Below are 22,772 nucleotides of genomic sequence, written 5' to 3' on the forward strand. Positions count from 1 at the left end.
AACAAGGCTCTTCTTTCTTGCTCCAAATCAATTTTGGATGCATTCCTAGGCGCTAATCAACCTATCCCATATATGTCAGACTCTCTTACATATTCTTTCCCCTCGTTTCAAGGTCTTGCCTTTCATAGTAGCATCTTCCATCGCTTGCCTTTTCCAAAATCATCAAACCTTCTCTGTCCTTTATCCAGAAAGCAAACTTGTCCCCCAAAGACAAACTGGAGAGATACTGGGTTCAGTCTGAGAATGGACACTCATTATCTGATTTCTTTTCACTTTTTATCTGGAGACTAAAGACCTTTTGTTTGGCTAAAACATAGAGATGTGATATTCCTTGAACTGCATCTAGTATAGTATAATGTGAATGAATGTTTCACGTATAAATCTTAAGAAAGTCGTTAATAGATGCCTGACTCAAAACTCTCTTTCACAAAAATGTTGGGCCATTGTCATCATGTTGTAATGTCTATAGGAAATTAAAATAATGAGGCAGGAGTTGGAGTTTGATGTCTTGGGTTTGAACTTTAGTCTATGCCTTACTGGGTGAGTTGAGCCAAGATTATATTCTCTATGTTGGCCTAAACATTCTCATATCTAGGATAACAGCTCAGCTTGAGGGGACCAACGTAAAGATACAATATGCTATATGTACTCTGCTATTTATATGCCTGCAATATTAGTATTTTGATTGCATACTAAACCTATGTTTAACACTTGACTAGTGTATATATAATTCCTTGCAAACCAAAGTGTGAATATTATTTACATTTACTTAATTTTACAATCAAAATAAAAATTATGGAGGTTAAGTAATAGTAAAGTAATAGTATAAAATCACATGATTATTAAGAAGTGGATAGAATTCAGGCAAAATACTCCAAGACCCTCTAAGCATATTCTCTGAGCTTGAAAAACTTTCTTCTGCCAGTCATCTCTTTTAGGCATTAATTTTGTCAAGATTTAGGGACTCTACACCCTATGGTCAAATGATAAAAGTATTTATTTAATTATATTACCACGTGGAGTGATATGATAGTAGGTTTACATTTTCTGATATCACTACAACGTGGATCCACCTTTCTTCAACATTACAGACTAAAATAACATTCCTAATACAACAAATCTACAACAGCTTTGGAAATACCTGCATTTAGGAAAGCAGTATTCTAGGTGAATTGAAATAATAGTCTGCTTAATGAATTTTATTTATTTATATTTTGCTTTATCTTTAAGTGCCTGTAGAAAGCAGTTTATAAGTACAATGTATCTTGATCAATGTCAACCCTGTTAGCATTCTCACCCATTCCTCTTAACCAACCCCCTCACCTTTCTTCACTCTTCATAATTTTGTAGAGTAGCCATTGAATTCTTGCCTGCATTCCAGCTCCCCCAACAGAGAGACAAAGATGATCTATTTCTGTCATATATGGAAGCTAGAATTAGTTTATAAATATATAAGTAAGTACTTTGGATAGTATACAAGGGAGTAGAAGTATATTAGATGAAATATGGTAGATTCAGGGAAAAACTCAAAGAGGGTAAATCTTTACAAAGGCGAAATCAAAGGTCAACTAAATAAAGATCAGGAAATGGGTATTTAAGTTATTTCTAATCGAACAATAACCTCTTCTCAGTTATATTCAACCTCTTGGTTTCCACTGAGCAGCAAAGCCAGAACATAAGAGTATTCATTTTCCAAACAATCCAGTTTACTCACAGGTTCTGCATCTATATACCTATTCAAACCACACATGGAATAAAATTTGGGTTCTAAGCACTCATCTTTTGATTCATATTTAATACTTTGCTTTGATCTTTTGAGTAAACGTAATATTACCTGCATCTGCTAAATCAAGTGAGATGAAAAATAAACATGAAAGCATTATGAATACATTATGATTGCTGTAAACAGAAGATAATCTGTATATTTCTTTTTGTGTTTTTTATATGACAGTTATCAATAAGCCTGATTTTTTCCCAGTCATTGTTAATATGTTTTTGACAAATTTTGCTTTTTACTTGTTGACAGCAGGTTGGTTCTTTCTTATTCAGTAACAATATCATTTTAATACATGTTTAAATAATTTAATGCATATTTGGATGAAAAGTTGCATATAGAGATAATAAAATAGCTTTGCCATTAAAATTTTGATTCATTTCCTCCCTGGAATGTGTTAAGAGAAAATCACTTTCATTTTTATAGCTGGGAAAGAGGCAATTTGTTGTTGTGTGGTTTAACCATATTCAAAATTATGGTAGCTCTGGAGTTCCCTAAAAATCCTCACTCAGTGGAGAAAAACCAGTGTATCATGAATTATGCCTACAACTTTGTTCAGTAAATACTGTCATTTGCTTGGCTACTGACCTGATATCCATATTCATTCTCTTAAAAATAAAAAGTATTGAAATTCAATTAAATCACACAAAAATAAAATAAAGTCCCTAAATAATAGTATGATGTGCTTATTTGTCAGATGATCTGTATGTAAGGTGTTTTAGGGTATGTGTGCGTGTGTATGTGTGTGTGTACATGCTGATCCTGGAACTTGAACTCAGAGCCTGGATGCTATTCTAAGCTTTTTGCTTCTTTTTTTTCTTTTTTCAAGGCTAGCAATTCACTTTTTTTGGTGGGTTATTAAAGATGAGAGTTTTAAGAATTTTTCTACCCCGACTGGCTTTGAACTTTGATTCTCAGATCTCAGCCCTCTGAGTGGCTAAGATTACAGGCATGAGTCACCATTGCCCAGCAGAACTGTGTAAGTTTTGAGAAACTAAATCAAAAGCATGCCTGAAATAAAAGTCCCAAATCTCAGATTATAGAGCTACAGAAAAGGGCATTGTTCTATTCTCTGGAAATACAATGATACCTCCCAGAAGTCTGATGAATAAACCCATTATGGGGGAAAAAAGACTTAGGCAAACAGCTATACTATATAACTCATCCAAAGTAGGGCATGGATATCTATTTCATGAGAAAGGATATTTGGTACATAAATTATTAGAATTTAATTACTTAGCAGAGTCATAAAGTTTATGAAATGGAAAGTTCTATGGAGATTACTGAGTCTAGTTTTCTCATTTGACAACAAAAGTGGTAAAGAAAATTGTCCAAATATAGAAAGCAAAGAGGATGACCAATGAGGCATAAATGTCTGTACTCTGAATATTACCTTATTTTCTCAAGTGAAACAAGGTCATCTGCTAGATGTAAATACTTTTGTTTATGAATATATGACAAGGACCTTATGTGTCTTATGTGTCTGTGCATTTCATAAGTTTACAGGAGCAGAAGGACTCAAGTTATCCCAGTATCTGACCTCTAGTCATCTGTACAAATGAGAGCCCAATGGCTCCAAGATAAGCAAGCACAACCATTTCAGTCTTTTGCATTACCAATTTATTGATATACACTTATTCTACACATAGTAATAGGAAGACAATAATAATACATTCATAAATATTAAGTTTTAGATTCCCTTCAAAATATAACATGACATATTGTATACAAAATAATACTAAAAACAAAGTATGTTATGAGTGATTTTTATATTGAGAAATAGTTATAAGGAACATGAACAGGTCTAAACATTTAGCTGAAAATGCCAAACTATCCCCATACAACATTAACCTTGATTCAAGTTTGCTTACTTAATACTGAAGTTCTTTAATAGGACACCTGAGCCTACACGAATAAGAAGAGAGAGAAAGAATAAAAAACATTGTTGCCTCTCCAACTCTGATATATAAAATTTACTCTATTAAATTTGAATGAAATGAAGATATGCTTTGGGTTTAAAATGCTGCTTATTCTTTTCATTAATTCAAGCTATATAGCTTGAGAGTACATACAGTAACTGTATTCAGTGAGATCTATCACCTACTCATTTATAGTACATCTCCAGTAACCAAAAATGCAGCCAAATAAATATTGTCTTGAGGTTTGTTGACTCGTGCATTAACTTTCAAGTATGACTTATACAGATTTCAGATAGAAAGTCACTATTGCTTATGTTGCTACCAACTTTAAAACTTGAAAGATAATTCTTTCTTAATGCAGTTCCTAATGTTTTATGCTAGAAAGTACTCACTGGGCTAATCAGATATGGATAAATAAGATATGGACTTAGATGGAAGTTTAGAAGAACATATTTTCTTTATTGTATAGATACAGTTTTGACCAAGGAATTGCTAATACTCTTAAAGATAAAATACACAAACAAAAATATTCATACAAAATATTGCAGGCTTGAGCATCAAAACAAAAGACACTTTTGCACAGTGCTAGCAGCCCTTAGGGAAGGTGAATGCTTATTCTCCGGAAATAAACAAAACCAATACTAGAGTATCTGTCATGACAAAACCCAGAGTAAATTCTCCCAGTATAAGAGTTTACAGAATGAACACACATCCTCCATGGAATGAGATAAAGCAAATCCTTGAAGAAAGCTGGGAATTCTGACACTGTTCCATTCAGTGTGAATTCTCAGAAAGAATAAAAAAAAACAAATGCATTAAAAATGGGACGTCCCAGTCACATTTGTCAAGTAAAACAACACAGGCTGAGAAACTAGAGAAGCCAAACCATGTTACTGGTTTTATGACAGTAGGCATGATAAAGTCAACTTTAGAGAGGATGACCCTCTGCAGAAGTTAGAATTTATCCTCTCCTGATTTCAGAAGTACAAACTCAAGGTTTCCATCAGAGAACACTGCAAAATGCATTCTGCAAACTTCCTTTTAAATTACTTGGATCAGCCCTGTTTTCCAACATCACCCTCTTGTCCTTCCAAAGAGATATAAATGTAGGTTTCTGGTAACCTACATCAGAGTGACACACTTACTTTAATTTGATGTTTGTACTTCGTTAAAGTAATCTTATTTATGACACATTGTAGCAGCCTTTCTCTGGAAGATTGAATTTAAATTTTTTTTTATTTTGATGGCAATACATTGATACCTACTCAAGTTCTAAATAAACTAAATTATTATCAAAACACAACCACATCAACTATTTTCCATAGATGCTTTTAAAAATTCCACTGCCAACTTGAGAGAAATAATGACAGGCTGGCTACAAACATACTCTCAAATGTGTTCTCAGTAGTAAGAAAATAACAGCCCAAATTTATTCTGATTTGCAGAGAAGTGTTTAGTTCAGGAAAAGATATCAGCAAGTATACTCCCCATGTTATAAGAAAGAGCTAATAATGAAGGACAGGAGACTCATTCTTTAATGAAAACAAACAATCCCACCTGAAAAACAATGGACTATATTAGAAACCCTCATTAAAGTCTCCAAGTCATGTGAGTTGGAAGCTTTTTTCCCACTAGAATATAAAAATTGTTAATATTTTAAATACTTCCAGAAACCCAATCTTATCAAAAGCTTGACATCCTTTGGCTCCAACCTTAAACCACAAGAAATTGCAAATAGATATCTATTTCCATGTGATTAACGCATTTGCATAGCAAAAAAAAACAGTGCATCCCACAACCACAGCATACCCAAATGAAATCTGCTCATATTAGCTATACAAATCTAATCACAACATGGAAAATATACTCTCCATATAGCAGACCTGCCTGCCCTAAACCCTTCATTTCCTCCGATTTTTGGCTCTACCATATTGATTCCAAGTGTGACTCATAGTATCAGCATTCTTACACTGTGAAAACAGTGCTACAACTTGCAAAAGTTTATTTTATTAATCTTTCTTCCTCTGCAAATTCCCCGTCTTCCTCTTCCAACCCAGTCCTATTGCTCCGATCTCATTTCTGGTGCCTCCTAACAGTCACTTTAAGAAAAAAAAATAGATACTGTAATACAGAGAATTTTTAGAAGTCACTAAAAAGCACTCCCTTACCTTCTAAACCTGCTTCAATCAGCCCAAATTGTTCCAACAATTTAACAAAAAGCACAATGACGATCAGAACTGCTATCATTTCAAGCCCTTCCAAGTTCATGGTCGGCTAGGTCATGGTCCGACCACGGCCACTGAGGAGTGCTCTTCTGCTTGGCTTTCTTTGTAAAGCCATTAAACTACATTAAGAAGGCTACTGCTGGAGGAGAAGGGGAGGAGAGCGAGAGAGAGCGAGAGCGCGCGAGAGAGGGAGAGGAGAGAGAGAGAGAGAGAGAGAGAGAGAGAGAGAGAGAGAGAGAGAGAGAGGAGATGAAGGGGGGGGGGGAGGAGAGGCTGAGAGTCCAGGCGAGAGTGAGAGGAGAAAATGCATTCATCCTGTCTGCTGTAGCAGAGCCCAGAAGTGACAGCCGGATAAAGTCAGCCTTGTCAGAATTATCGGCTTCCTCGTTATCATTCTTAGACAGAGAGTCCAGCCCTGCATGAAGAAGCGTGCAGATCACCCCAAGACCCAGGAGGTCACCGGGAAGGTCCCAGCCAGGCAGGACGCACGCGAGGCAGCGCTGGCCTGGGAGGTAGAGCTCTGCCTGCTGCTGTGCACCGCGCCCGTGGCTTCGCAGGGCTGGTCAGTTGCCTTGGAAACAGCGGAAACTAACCAAGAGCTGGAGACAGGATAGGAGCCTCGCGTTTTGACATAGGAAGGAAACCCCAGCTGTGGCAGAAGCAACATTCACAAGTCCACGAAACCCAAGTGTGCGATTTATCCGAGCTCGCTGAGTTCAGAGAGAAATTTTGCTTAAGGGGGTAGTGCATCACTGATTCGGTTCTTTCCAGTGAGTCTTAGTCGCAGTGAACTAGTACTGTGCTCTGATGGGTGACTCGAGGCAGAAGTGTGCCAAGCTAGTACATACTCTTAATATGTACAAAACACTTCAGACTTTACCAACAGGCCTCCTCGTGCATCTTCTCATTATTATTCACCTCACCTTCACAGAGACAAGTATCCTTGTGCATTTCTTATGCTCTTTTTAAAAATGACAACAGGTTAATTTGATGCCACAGAAAGTTTGAGGAGGAAAAGAATATATAAAAGTTTTTCCTTAAACTGTCCTATTTATCATGCACAACTTTTTATTTATTTTTCCTCCTGAAGACACTGTGATGATGGAAAGGGTGCTGCAGATTAAGCTTCATTTTCCTCCTGAATCTACATGTTGAATTGAAACTTGTTTTGACAACTTCAGAAAGTTAAGAAAAGTAACAAAGACACAAACTAGGAGAGCATCTGTGATACTAAAAGTTCTCAGAAAGGCAACAGAATTCTCCCACTTCACAGACAAGCAAACTGAGGACAAAAGACAATAGAGATCCGATAGGCAGAGCAATATGAAAGAGAGATTCTCTTCGAGCTGTGGCTGGTTTGGGAGAAAGTGTAGTCAAATGCTTGGGAATACATATTCCAGAGTCAAATGCCCTAAATTCAGGCACCTCTGGAATCCCTTACTAGCAGTTTGGCTCCTAGGAAAACTTACTTAATCTCCTTGCCCTAATACCCCCATCTTTAAGAGGGGACACACCAACAAGTGTGTGGGACTGTCGAGGGAATTCAGGAATAACACCTTCAGAATAGAACAAGGTGTTCTAAGCTTTGTTTATATCCCAAATTTCTCCATGCTCTATTTACACTTCACAGGGTTGCCAGGATAATGAGTCTGAAATTAAGGGTTCATCTTCTCATTCTCTTAATCAGCAACCTGTTTGGGCTCTCTCTGTGTCCACCGAATGATGTTCAGGCTTCTTTTCAATGTGTTCTGGTTCTCCCATGATCTGGTACCCACTTGTATCTCATGGCTCTTTCCTATGTCAATACATTATATTGGCAGCTCAGCTCCTTCTCCCAAACCCATTCCTGACTTCATCACTTCTATTGGAGAAACAGAAACAAAAGCTAAACTAAACTAAAACAAAAATATCATCATCACTACCTGAGAAGTTCTTGCTAGCCTATCTTGAAATTTTCCCAAACAGAATTAGATGAAATTGTTGTGTGTGTTGATGATAGCTTTCCCACATATAATGCAGTCTATTATAGCAACATATGTGTACACCTGTGCACTAAAGGTGAGATTCTAGAAGTCAGAAGTCATTCTTCCCTTCCTTCCCTTAACATCTTCCCAAGGGGGATAATTACCATGCTTTATAGATATGTGGTACAAATATTCATTATATAATAATCACCATTGACTAGAAAATTACCACATCATGTATCATTTATTACTAGCTACTCTGTACGTTGGCATAATTCAATAAAATTTAGAGGAAACACTAAACTCAGAGTATTTAAGTAGTAGGCTCAAGGTCATACCACTGATGAATGATGAACTGAGATTCAAACTCTCATTTGTTGAATGCTAAGCCCACTCTTTTTCTCTGATAGTCCACCTAGCTTTAAATGAATCTCTAAAAATTATAAACATTGGCACAAGACTGTATAAGCATCAGATGAAGGTTACCCTAATCTTTCCAAAGTGTTTTGTAACATTCTAATTAATCCATTAACCCCAAGTAACTTTGGAACATGAAATGTTTCCAAATTAATAACATACTAAACTCATGTGCTTTCCTTCCTACTCATTGTCTTCTTCTCATTATTTAAACAAATGTCTGAAGAAATTCTGTAGAGCCAGCAGCTTTAAACAATTAAACAAATATCATTGATCACATCCTATATGTTCTCCTGGCAAGGTATATGTCCTTGGGCTGAAAATATAGGAGAGCAAAGGAGCTCATGAAAAGTAGCAGAATGAGGCTCTTCCTCTCTGACTGCCACAATTATGTTCCCATTGGTGTAGGATGCTCTTCTCAGGGATGGCCAGTTCCTTTCCATATCTCTCCCTCATTATTTCAAAGTGTTGTTCTTGGAGTTTCCTGTATTGGAGTGTTCATCACCAGATTTCCCCACAAATAAGGAATATTATTAGTACCTTGGCTCCCAAATCCACATACAGAGAGTTCTTTCTAAACACCCAGTATACAGAAGCACATCTTCCTGAGGCTAGAGTCACTATCCTGTGAACCAGTGTTGTTTTTCCTCTGAAGCATTGTCACCCGCTGTCATGTTGTTCCTTTACTTGCTAAGCAAATCTCTCCTACTACCATTGCTAATGTATAAACTTATGCCCACGAGGGGAAATGGGTTTGCCCATTATTTTCACTGGGGTATCCTTAACTGGAGAGTAGTGTTTGGCACCAAAGAGGCAGTGCCTAGTTGCAACATGAATAATCAACAACACTCACCTTCTGTAAGAGCCACCTGCCTTCTCTGATCTGGCAGAACAGACTTTTTGTTTGTGGAGTGCTAAAAAGGCCTATGAACCCTGAGGTTTCTTTATTTTAGAGACTCCCACTTTGAGCGCTGATGAATCCATCTGCAGAAGGGCAAATTCCAGTGGCCTCTCTCTGAGGGTGTGTCATAAACAGTGCATGTTGAAACCTCTGGTCTATGCTCCATTCACAAGGTTTAAAGCGAATACGATTTGTGGTTCCTGCTAATGTGACTAGTGAAAGCAATACAAGGAAAAGATCTAAAACAAATGTCTAAAAATTATGGCTGTGGAAAGGGAGAACTACCTTGGAGAGAATCCATTCCACACCTTAGTTTTTCAACTGGAAGAAGGCTGCAGTTGAACTAGGTACAGAGATTTAGCTTTCAGCAAATCATAGCTGGGAGTCACTGCTAGATTTAAACTAACACAATAATCTAAGGTCTTCATCTTACATCCTTCTTTTTGGAGAAATAATATTGTCTAAGGGACAAAAGGGATCTGATACCTCACTTTACATCATTGACCTCTTTCAAGTCACTTGAATGCTCTAAATCTTAGCTTGCTAGTCTTCAAAGCAGAGCCAGTACACCTCCTTCAGAGGGATGGTTGGGAAGAATCAAGTGAAGTAGTTGAAAGATATGCTGATCTCCATGAGAACATTGTCCCCATCCATTGGAAAACCACTCAGAAAAGGATAAGGATTGTCTTATATTGTCATCTTCTAGGTGGAAAAAAGAGGTTTGAGAAAGGTTAGTGAATCACTCCTTCTCCCCATTCATGGTGTCTTTTCACTCATTAATTACCTTACCGAGCCAAATACGCATGGACCACGTAAAGCAACCACCTCTAGGTAACCTAGCAACACTTTAATATAACTTAAAAAAATCATGCTGTTTCAGAATCAATGGGGTTTAGAACATGAGGAAGTTCATTGTCTCTGACTTAGGGGAACATGGAAGGCATTGGAATGAATGTGACAGCATGGTGAATGAAAAAGTTTCTCTCATCGCAATTAAAAAAATGGCAGGCAACAATGCTTGGTAAGAAATGTACTCATCAAGTCCTTATGTCGAAAAATGAACTTTACAACTTTGGTGTGGGGGGGGCGGGGATAGCCGGTAGGATTGGGGGGTGGGGGGAGGATGGGAAGGGATAGGAAGGGGAAACAAAGGAGGCAACAATGCTTGATAAGAAATGTACTCATTACCTTGCCCATGTCATTGTAACCCCTCTGTACGGTATTTTCACAATATAAAAAAAATGATGTTCAAGTAAGCAGACTGAGATGAGACAATCACTCCAGTGTGAAAGTTTGAGACAAGAGCGAGTAATACAACAACTCCTAGCTCAAATATAAAACTGAAACAAAGCCTATCCTTAACAAACTAACAAGAAGGGTTAGAGAGAAATTGAGGTCTCACTGTTTAATAAAGGCCCCACAAAGCAACTTCAGGGAGTCTTCCTGCTCAGATTCTGTAACCACATACAGACTATCTCTTGCCTATTCCCAGAAAAAATGAACACACTTAATTAGAGGCGCGCTTATTCTTGCACTTCAAAGCATGTCCCCAAAGTGCATTTTCTCCAAAATTGCCAGTTACTGGCAGTAATGAACCCATTTCTGCTTCATTTTTGGCAAGACAGGTTTTGGAAAGGAAACAATGTTCCCTTCCAAAATGAGATATGAAGTTGCCCTTTGATGAACTGAGGCAGGGAACAAAAGGATTCTGGTTTGTTGCATCTTTCTGAGTCCAGATTCAGGAACAAGCTTTCTGTGTAGTCTTATATCAGTCTCAGTTGGCTTCAGCAGCAGCTAAGTTTCACTTAAATTTTGTTGTTGTTGTTGATCGTTAGTTATTCACTTACTAACTTGTGATACAGGTATTACACTAGATGATATGGGTCAGAAAATTCTGACCCATTTGCATTACTTGCAATAAATTTGGATGATGCTATATGTAAACGTTTAGAATAATCACAGCATTTTCACCAAAAAAGTGCTAATCATTTTCTGTGTAATTTCTCACTGCCATCTCATATAAACCCTGTGGCATAGGTACCATTCATTATTTCCAGTTTGCAAGTAGATACCGAGGGACAGAGAATTGAGTACAACGTACTAGAAAATATCCAAGCTAAGATTCCCCTAGGTGTAATTCCAGAGATAACATCTTAGTGGTCTGCTAGATGCAATTGCAAATAACTGTCTTCCAAGTCAGTAAGTTGTAAAAACCTTTAAGGAACTATGTTAAGTACCCTGGGAGCAGGGAGAGCGCATTTATGCCTTCATACTAGTTGTAGGTGAGAGAATGGAGTATTGTATTGAGGTGCTACCATACAGCTATCAGATGGTTTTTATTGGTTTCTTTACCTGTTTCACAGCAACAATAATCTGGATTACATCATCAGTAGAAAAGAAGTGGTTTGTTCAGGAATTTATTCAGAGTCTGTAAATAAGCCAAAGCCAACCAAATGCACGCCCAAGAGCTCCATGAAGTTTCTCTCTCAACCTGTCAGGCCGCCTCCAATTCAGAAACTCAAGGCAGGCCCTCATTATACCCTTTTTTGTCAATTAATTGATCCCAGAGGAACATGGGCTAACGTTTATGACTGCATAAATAGGAAGCACATTTGGACTTTCAAAATAAACTACATAAAACTATCACAAGGTACCAAGTGAGAAATGCATATCCTTAATAGTGTGAAGTCACAGTGACCTAGCCTCATGCAAAGTGCACTATAATGCAGAGGTGACAAGGACGCATGGTTTTAAGTACTTCCTGGAAATTGTGACTGCATAAATACTTGCCATCATTCATGCAAGGCTTTGGAAATAGAGACTATCATACTCGAAATGCTCAAAAAACAGCAGCTACTATTGTTAGCTATTGCTATACAGTGAATACTCTTCTCATTGCTGTATACATATATATATATATATATATATATGTATATATAAATTATTCCAGTAAATCCACATAACTAAAGGAGCTGAGGACTAGTATGCCGAGTACCATATGGGCAAGTTGAAAAGCTTCTTCAGTTGAGTTGGAATTCTAAAGAAAACAGTACTTCTACCTTCTACCCACTCATGAGGTTTACCACCATTTTCACCAAGGTAAAACCAAAATAATTTATAACTTTACATCAGAGGGTTCAAGTGATCTTAAGAAAGTTCCAAATATGGGCAGATCAGTTGCAAATAAAAGAGGAGCAAATGGCTTTGAAATAAATTTCCAGGATGCTGGTGTTTGAGAAATGATCCCTTTCATTCTGGAGTGTTCTATGGGATGCTCAGAGTCAATCAGGTGTGAGTACAGCATCAGATGACTGACTGTACTGAGGTTCACATGGGTTTTCAAGCATCTCGTAGAGTGCTTTGAGAATTTAGGGTATCTTGCAGGACTCCCTCCGCAATGAGTTATGATGACTGTGACATCAACCTTCTGACTCCACTGACATCATCTAAGGATCCTGTAGACTGTTGTGAAATGACACCTTTAAGCATGTATCCCACAGCTCTAGCCTTACACATGCATGATACTCCGCTGTGTGTGACTACTTGGCAGTCACCTTAGCAGGTGAAGAAGAGTGAATACGACACCCAAACTTCAACAGGAGACCTGGTGCTGGGGATGGAGGGCAAAGCAGGCTACCGGAGAAGAAAGGGGAGGAATGTAGGCAGTGATTCAGCTCACACCAAAGATGTATTTTAATGTATCCTTACAGCCTGAAGACAAATGAGGGGAAAGAAATGGCAGCAGGACTGTCTGGTATTAAAAAGACAGAAGAGACACTTGACTGTTGGTGTATATCAAAAAATTACCTAGAGATCACCAGAAAAATGAATTAGAAAAATGTATCTTCAGAACTCCTCTGAAGATGCTGATTTACTAGCTCTGAGGTAGAGTCATCGACTCCATTCTTCTCAATCCTTGGAATACATTCTAACAGGACTTCTGTGGCCCATCCCATGAGAAATGCCACCTTCAATCTTCTCAAATTCCTATACACATGCAGGAAATGCTGCCTCCTGGGAGGCCTCCTCCCTCATCAACATTAACTGAGTGTCACAGATTTTACAACTCAGGAGTACTGAGAACTGATGCCGTCTACACCAGTGTCTCAGATTTGTTTTCCTCCAATCAAGTGAGGTATTTTCAAAATCATTTGTGAAGAGAAACACAATTGATTAAAATTGTTGATGATTCATTCCCTGCTTACTTGACAGCTTTCTTTCACCAGCAAGCTTCAGATGCAAACTTGAACAATGGAAGAGAGCTGTGAAACAGTCCACGATTTCTGTATTGCTGCATATACTGTCTCCTATCTTGCATCCTTTTTCTTGTTTAGCTTCAAGTATAATCAGTTAAGTGAGGAACAACACCAACATTTAGCCTCTTTAATAACCAAGCATATTGAAACAAATCAAAACTGACTGATGGATGCAAATATTAGAAAGTGTGAAGCTGAGTTAGACAAAGCAGATATTTCAGCTTGAGATCTAATAAAAGACATAGAGGAAGCCACTTGGAGCCCTTTCCTACTATTCGCAAGGGCTAATCTTTTGTGTAAATCAATACCATAAAAGTAACAAAAGAAAGCAAAGTTATATGATGCATAGTTCATTTATTATGAATTCATGTAAGACTCAAATAACAGAAACAGGATTATTTGTGAGATCATTATAGCAAGGGGCAGTTTCTAGGGATTTTAGCCTTGCTTAGTAGAAATCTTGGTGATAGCTATATATGTAATTAGATTTCATTCCAAATATTACTCCTTCTAACAATCTAATTCTCATTATACCTGACCAATTGTACTTCCTCAGAGTAATAGAACATAAGTTTTATTTATTCTTTTATTGCACTCAAGAAAAACAAAATGTGGAAAGTAATAAATCACAGCCCCCTTGACAATTATTCATGCTACTTATATGTTGTAGTTTAATTATAATTCTGACTTAATCACTTGTTAATATGCTTGATTTTCAACAAGAATACTTCAAATATAATAGTGATGATAATTATGTCATTCTAAAATCAAGTTATGAATAATTATGTGTAATTTTTTTGCGAAACACTTACAAGACACACTATTAGTAGGCCCACACTGAAAACTTATTAATGCGATGGAAAGGAATGATACAACGTGACATGAAAGAATTAAAGACATACTATTAGGATAAATCAATAGGGCATGTAATGTTAAAGTTTTCATACACATAGTCATGAACACACTAAATTATTTAATTAGTCAAGCATGGTTTTCTGGTATATAAACCAAGAATGGAACCTCTCTGAATTGTGAGACATATCACCTGTTGCTAAACAAGAGAGGTACACTGTGGCAAATGTGGCATTTGGTGATTTTATCAATTCATCAGCATCACAAAATATAATGAAATGTGGCCATGACATATTGATACAATCAAAAAACGCAGTAAAAATGAGATACACTGAGCTCCTTCAGACATAAAACAACATACTGTTTTCTAGCAAAGTATTTTCTTAGTGAAAAAAGTATTATATAGTAAATACATAAAGCAGTAACATAGTCATTTATTACTATTACCAAGATGTATGTACTGTATGTGATTATGAGTGTTGTGGTGTTTATGACAAACAATGCAGAGTTCTGTTCATACCAGCATCACTATAAACTCATGAGTAATACACTACTATGGCATTGTGATGGCTTTGATGTTACTAGGTGATAGCAATATTTTGTGTGTGGACGCTGTTTGAGCTTAGGACCTGGGTGCTATCTCTAAGCTGCTAGACGTTTTGTTGTTTTTGTTTTTATCAAGGTTAGTGCTCTACCACTTGAACCAGAGCTCTGCTTTCATCTCTTTGCTGGTCAATAAGAGTCTTACCAACTTTCCTGGCTAGGCTGGTTTTGAACCATGATCCTCAGATCTTAGCCTCCTGAGTAACTAGGATTACAGATATGAGCCACCACCAGTGCCCAGCTTCTTGTATTATTTTGTTCTTGACTTCTTGCTATAAATAGCTATTATCCTAATTTGATTAATAAACGGCTGTAGACACAACATCTTCTCTATGATACCATGAATTCTTGGGGGCAGGAGCCACATCTTATTTATATATGTGCTTCACATGAGTTACTTGAGCAGACATATTGCAGTTGATAAAATAAGTTTAGAAATAGAGAAGGAAAGAAAGAAGAGATGAATGTAATGTTCTCTGCAGGGTATAAAAAAGATGTAAGCCAGATACATAAACCAAAAAAGAATTGCCATACTTAGAATCCCAATGATATTTATGTATTGTCAACTTGAGACTGTTTAAGTACTTAGTATATTTAAGCTCACAATATTTTACAGGTAATGCATCTATGAGAAAAGGTAAAAGATTTAGCTGTTTTACATTAAGCATTCTAGGTATCCTAAAAATAACTTCAATGGTCAAAACATTGGCATGAGTGATTTCTATTCACCGCCTTTATAAAGGAAAAAATAAGACCATTAGTAAACAGGAAAATTGTAGCCAAAAGGATACTAATGTACAAAGAAAAATATGTTAATAACCAGTTCATTATCAAGTGCAAAATATTAATGAATAGTTATCCCAACTAGAAAATCCAGGGTGATTTTGAGGCCACCTAGACTATTCTAAGACAATCACTAGGTTCTTGGCACAATTGTGCTTTTCTTCCAGTTTTCTATCGTTTACTTATTTTCTTTAATAGTAGTTGACTAGGTACTGCTAATGACAGATTCAACATCTCTCCAGAACTCAGCTTCTATGCTGGCAACACAGGTATGGGACTCCATATAATTCATTATTTTAGGAACACAAAATGTCTGGTATGGTGTTCCCACAGAGAATGTTTATGCATTAGTTTGTTCTTAGGAATCTTTCTAGATTTCTGACTTCTTGAGTGGACATTTAAGAAACATCAGGAATGTGATTCATTATTCTTGTGTGATTGAAAGCTTTGTCATTAGCATAAAGAGAATGTGTTAGCTTGTCTGGTGTGTCAGGTATATCAAACTGTTTTTGTTGTAGTTGGACTTGATTAAACATTCAAAATTCATGTGCTGACTACTACTTTTTTATAAAAAGATACTTAAGGAACTTAGAATAATATTAATCAACATAGTTTGATTAATGAATGCAGAAATCATTTTCATTAATTAATATTAAATCATTGAAGCATATTTTCTAGTCAGGGACCCGAATTTACATTTGTTCATTTTTCTGTGGCTCTTTTCAACAAACGGTCAACATTTCATAGAAGAAACCAAATATCTAAAGGAACAGCAACTAGGTTGTTAGATAATTTCATTACCCTAGTAATAATCACTTATTTCTAGTCACATGTAAGTGATGACAAAGTGTAGTACCAAAGCATATAAGTTGTATAGATTTACCAACAAAACTAGTGAATCCATGAGTCTCCATTATTCAGGGACCATTTAATTCCCCATGTTGGGCTTCACTTAAACATTTTAAAGCTCTACTTTAAGCAATTGCCTTTAATTATCATTATAAAACTATATTTCCATGGGCTGCAGGTGGCTGCTGTTTACAATCCCAGCTACCCAGGAGGCTGACAAACTGAGGATCATGCTTCAAAACCAGCATAGGCAGGATCCCTGAGACTTTTATCTCCAATCAACCACAAAATGCTGGAAGTAGATCTGTGGTCTAAGTTGTAGAGCATTGCCTGGGCCTGGGTTCAAAACAAAACAAAAAATAACAATCATATTTCATGTCTGTTCTAGCCCATACCAGGTGGTCCTCAGGCTCACCTTTCCAACTTTCTGTACCAGTGGGAGAGGGAGGCTGATAAGATTTATAGAGACTCATCCTGATAGACAAGCTTCCCTCCGTGCTAGATACTCCATGTGCTTTGAGGGTTATGATGGGCATCGTGGCAGCTACCTGAGCTTCACAGAGTACCTTCCTTCTCCTGCCTCCCTAGGATTGTCTCTTGGCTAACCAGAACCTCCCTGAGCTCTAAAGCTTCAGGTGACAAGCTGAGGTTCTACCTGAAGATTATCCCCATATACTGGAAACAGAGTGATCCGGAAGCCCGCCTGATGTTCCTCAGTGAGCTCAGCTCTGAGTAGTATCAAAATGACTTCAATCCTTTTTCACCACATGGTACCATACTCTTCTCATCACCTTTTGATGTAGTTCAAATGCATGTGACAGGAAGACATCCAAGGAAAGCAGGGGAAACAATGCAGTGGCAACTCAGTTCTTCTCACTGGCTTCTGGAAAGGTTTCCCAGGAAGGGAGGATGGAATCAATGCTTAGATTAAGCTTTTATGTTGTCGCTGAATTTCAGTGAGGTTCTATCCTTGCCTACATCGCCCAAGAAAATTAGAAAGTCACAGTATCACTGTAAGTCAAAGCAATCCTGTTAATTAACATTTTACTACCCCTTGTAGAAATGAGCTTCTATAGTCTTTTCTATTTTAAAGAAGTATCTTATGGTTCCTATTCAACAAAGCTCCTGACACTGAAAGTTTAAAGTGGGATTTTGAAATGGACATTTTCTTATATATTTTATCAGCTATTTGCCTTTATACTTTTTTGAGATGCAGGCATTTTGTGTACAAGTAGTTTATCACTATTGTACCAGAAGATAATGGAAGAGAAAATGACACCCTACTCCATTTGGTGTGGGTTTGTTTTTCCTTTGTGAAACCCTGTTGTTTTGTGGTGTTTCTTGGTGTGTGTCCTCAGCAACTACAAGTTTGTACATGATCGTTGGTTTTATTTGTTAAAGATTCTGAGCATAAAGAGAAGCTTATTTTTCTCTCCATGGGTTTAATCCTGTGATTTTTGTCTGGGTTGTCAAAACCCTCTTAAGTTTATATTTTTCATGGATGTCAGAAAGATAAAGTGTCATTCAATCAGAAATTATTTTGAAAGAAATTATATTTAAGCCATAAACAAATAAAAGGAAAACTAAAGCAGCTCCCTCCTGGTTAATCTCCTGGAATAGATAGATAGATAGATAGATAGATAGATAGATAGATAGATAGATAGATAGATAGATAGATAGATAAATAGATAGATAGATAGATAGATAGGGACATAGTTCAAATGATAATAATCTGATAGTAGCTCTGTACATTTGAAAAGAATGAGCTACAAATCTGAGCAGATGACATATGAGGGCACTTCGAGAAGAATATTTGTGACCTAGGTCAGGAGCAAATGTTAGAATGCCTTCAGAAAAGTACAGATTCTAATACAGTTAGGGCCTAATCTATCAGCAGGAAAAGAATGTCAAAGATAAGTCTTAAGAAGCCTAGACCTGCTGCATCCAGGGATGTACCAGATGCCATGTGCTCAGAGTGCTATCTCTGACAGCCCTGATCATCTGTCTGCAATGGCAGGGACTTGGACAAAGTATGTCTGTAGGCAGAATGGAATTAAGGAGGAAAAATGACAGATGCATGACATACATGGAGTGCAACTTGTCCACAGCCCTGCTGTTAACTGGTACTCTAATTGTTACAATTAGTTTTCCCCTTAAGTCTAAATCCAACCTTACCATGACTACCTGCCTCTCGATTGCCAATATATGAGGAAAGTTAGCCACACACACCAGAAGTGTAAAATCGCCCAAATAATAAGTCTGAGTTTAAATATGGCTCTAAGGTTTGGGAAATATGTACTTCCTAAACTACTGCAAAGGAATCCAGTAAAGACATAACACTTATTTGCTTTCAGATGTTTTCCAGAAAGGAAAATAATAATAATAAGAGCCACATGGAACTAGACAAGGATCAGCTTTGAATTACAGCATTTTCTTAAGTTACTTCCATTTCTGAAAGACCAGACAAATTGAAAGCCATTTAAGGAATGATTAAAAAAAATAATGAAAGGAATGTTTGATTTAAGAGGCCAGACTAAAGGCGATAAATGCCCACTTCTTTACTAAGTGACACCAGCTGCTGTGATAAGAATCTACACACATTGGAAAGATATAAACATAGATTACAGAAAGGAGTTCTAAGTGTTTTGCCAGATAAAACTGACTGGAGTAAAATGTTCATCTGCTTACAATGCTAAGAGAACTTTGGGCCAGGGGATTCATTAAGTGAATATTACAGAGGGGAAGAGGGAGAGAAGAGGAGGAAGAAAAGATAAAAGAAATAAGGAGTTTAAAAAGAGAAGTAGTATCAGGAAGAAAGAAGAGGGCCGGGAACTGATGGCTCACACATGTAATCCTAGCTACTCAGGAAGCTGAGATCTGAGGATCAAAGCCACCCAGGCAGGGATAATTGTGAGACTCTTACCTCCAATTAACCACCTAAAACAACAAACAAACAACAACAACAACACAAATGCCAGAAACAAGAAAACAGAAGTGGAGCTGTGGCTCAAAGTGATAGAGTGCTAGCCTTGAGCAAAAAAGCACAGGAACAGTACCCAGGATCTGAGTTCAAGCCCCAAGACATACAAAAACAAAAACAAAAAATGAAGTAAGGAAGAGAAAAAGGAAGGAAACTTCACTTTTTCACACTAACATATATTTACCTATGCAATATTACAGCACGGTCGAGTTTATTCTTAAAAAGACATGGGCCAGATGTTGGTGTCTCATTCCTTTAATCCTATCTACACAGGAGGCTAAGATCTGAGGATGAGACTCTCTGGAAATAACCGGCAAAAAGCCAGAAGCAGAAGGAGATTCAATTGGTAGAGCACTAGACTTGAGGAAGATAAAAAAAATAAACAAAACCAAGTAAGAGCTCAAGGTCCTGAGTTCAAGACCTAATGCTGGTATAAAAAATAAGACATGAATATTAGCATATTTTAATGAACAAGTGTTAATTGGTGACTTAAAAATTAAATTCCATACAATATAAGAAGCAGTTGCCTAAAGCAACTATAGTTGATGTAAATGAAAGAAGCCATGAAAAAAGAAGTAAGGGAAGGAGGGAAGAAGGGAGGAAAGAAGAGAAGGAAGAAGGAAAGATAGCAGGGAGAGAAGAAAGAAGATGGGGAAGAAGGCAGAGAGGTAGGTAAGGGGAAGGAAACCCTATCTTATCATATTGTATTTAGGAAACACAAGGAACAGATTTCTTGTTCTCCTGTAGAAGGATTATGTCCCTCAGAAACCCTGCACAGCAAAATGACCAACACCCTACCTTAGAGAGAGCAGTCACCATTAAATCAGAAGTCGACAGTAATGGGGAGGTGAAGTGCCTTGGAGAAGCCATTACTGCTATTAAATCCAGAGCCTGGGCACAGACTTTTTTGCCAACCTTTGGCTAGCCTACTACACATAACAGTTACTGTAATTGAAACTGAATTATAATAGTGCCCTGGCACATAGCCTGCTTTAAAAGTCCAACACAAAATAATGTTATTAAAATAAGGAAAAACAACCCATATTCCCATTGTTTCTTTGTAGCTGGCACCTGCCTTCTTAAAGAATCTTTCATGCTTCTGCTGTAGATTTTTATGAGATGGTCAAAAGGGGGTTGTTGTTTGGATAGATCCAAAGTTCATTGTTTTGGGGAGGACCACCAAAATGGTGAACACAAAACCAGTCCTGTCTCTTTCGTACCTTTCTAGAAGATTGAGATTTAACCTGTCAATTTCTGATATTAAAAATCTGCAATCAAAGAAGTTTAAGTGATTTACCCTTAACCAATAACAACTTAAATAATAACAAAGATCCAGGAATGAGTAAAAGGTCTGTTTCTCTTCAACATATCTTTGTTATTTCTGTACTTTGCAAGTTACACACGGTAACAGTGAATAAATATGTGCTGAATTGAACTGAAGGGAATTCATGTTATGATTGAACTCTAAAAAGGCTTTCTGAAGGCTTTTGGCCATGAGTTAATAAAGCTTTGCCAAATTTTCACCAAGTATTGGATTATGTATGAGACTATTCTGATCACATGAACAAGGACATCTGTTGAAGATGCAGTATCTTCACATTTGTTGTATACATACCCTAACCAGTCTCAGTCTCATAAGAACAAAACATGGGCCCAGTACCTAGATAAGTTCAACAAATGCAAGACTTATAGAAAACAGCATACAGGATCATTTCCTGTCTTCTATGGAAATATGCTAACTGATACGGTTAAAAATCAATGTATAGTGTTGGATTCCCTATAGCAAAAAGATGGTTTAACTTACTTTCCCACAAAGATACAGAGGAAGAGACATAATTTCTATACTTATGTAATTTCCCTTGGGAGATAAGATAGGAATGCATGAGAAGGTCAATAAATCAAGATCTATATAGTCATTTGAGATATTTTTTTGCAATGGATTTATTTTTCAACTAATAATACTATGCTCCAGAATTTGAGTTAGGAGTCAGTATATCAAATGAGAAATAACATGGGATCATTAATCTCATGAACTCTACAGTCTAGTGGGACAGAAATACATCCAATTATAGAATCACATGATTTAGCAGCTTAGAAGAAAGAAAATGATGCTGTGTATGTAGATGGAAGGTTTAATTGTTTTTTATAGCATACTTACAGGGTTTATCTTAGACCTATCAAAGGGTCTTAAAGACCCAAAATGGGTTTTAAAGAATAAATAGGAGTTTTCCAGCCAACAAAGATAACCACTTCCTAATAGCAAAAAATAGTATATGCAAATATATGCCTAATATAAAAATTATGAAAGTGTGCTACAGACTATGAATAGGAAGAATTTGCAAAATGGCTAATGTTTGAAGGGGAAAATTGTACAACTACAAACTAAATAGTTCTCATTCCTATGTATTTCAGGTTGGCTAAGACATCCATGATGATTGACTGAAATGATTCCAACATTTCTCAAATAGGAATTCAACATCCAAACTATCATATTTCCAAGTTCCCTTCTATGCTGTGTGGGAATTCATTTAAAACTATGCTTGAACTACATAAACTGAAGTATACCTCTTTATCCATGCCAGTGTGTGTAATTTATTAGGAACATAATTAACATTTCAACGATCATCTATTAGGCAATTTAGATGCTCAGTTGTGTTCAAGAACAAATATTTTTTAATAAATGAATCATAATTACAGTGAGGCACCATGGGATATTTGATTAGAATAAAACTGAGGGGACCATTTTTGGTGTGCTATTACAGCATGTATAAATTAGTCATGGTAATGCTATAAAACTCTGAATTTTAGTAAGTCAGAATCTTAGGAAAACTTAGGAAGTATCCTTTTGAAGTATTCTCTCTGAGAACAGGACTGAGTCACACTTATAGTACTATAGCTAAAACATTTACAGATAGAATTCTAATTATATGTATTTGAGAATTAAACAGTTGTACTATCCATTTTCATACAGGGACTAAGAAAAAAAATCTAAGTAACTGAGTGATGACATTCATTTTTCAGTTTCACGGGTTAAGAAAATCTTTATGTGTTAATGCCCTGAAAGAGAAAAATAAAGAGTAATTTCACATTGTATCCTAGACAAATTTAATTGAAATCTCATAAAGTATTCTGCATGAATGGTTTCCAACAAAAACGTGATGTTCTTATAAAGAGTAATGAGTTTTATATCTGCCTCTTCAGACATAATCAACATTGTCACGGAATTTGGTTACTCTGCTTCAAGTGAAT

The 22,772-nt window shown here is 36.8% G+C and overlaps 1 protein-coding gene across 2 annotated transcripts in view; it reads right to left on the reverse strand.

Annotated features, from left to right (window-relative positions):
- Nucleotides 1–22,772, reverse strand: part of Kcnip4 (potassium voltage-gated channel interacting protein 4) — a 901,081-nt gene that overhangs the window by 411,295 nt on the left and 467,014 nt on the right. Inside the window, exon 1 of one of the 2 annotated variants that reach the window (XM_042674749.1) lies at nt 5,862–6,053. The exons of the other annotated variant lie outside the window; for it this stretch is intronic. Within the exon in view, the coding sequence (XP_042530683.1) occupies nt 5,862–5,961 (100 nt within the window). The 5' untranslated portion in view covers nt 5,962–6,053. Of the gene's footprint in view, nt 1–5,861; nt 6,054–22,772 lie in introns of those variants that run through there. 2 annotated transcript variants of the gene reach the window in all.

The sequence above is a fragment of the Dipodomys spectabilis genome, unplaced genomic scaffold (genome assembly GCF_019054845.1).
Source record: "Dipodomys spectabilis isolate Male_0828 unplaced genomic scaffold, ASM1905484v1 ptg000021l, whole genome shotgun sequence".
Classification (NCBI taxonomy): Eukaryota; Metazoa; Chordata; class Mammalia; order Rodentia; family Heteromyidae; genus Dipodomys; species Dipodomys spectabilis.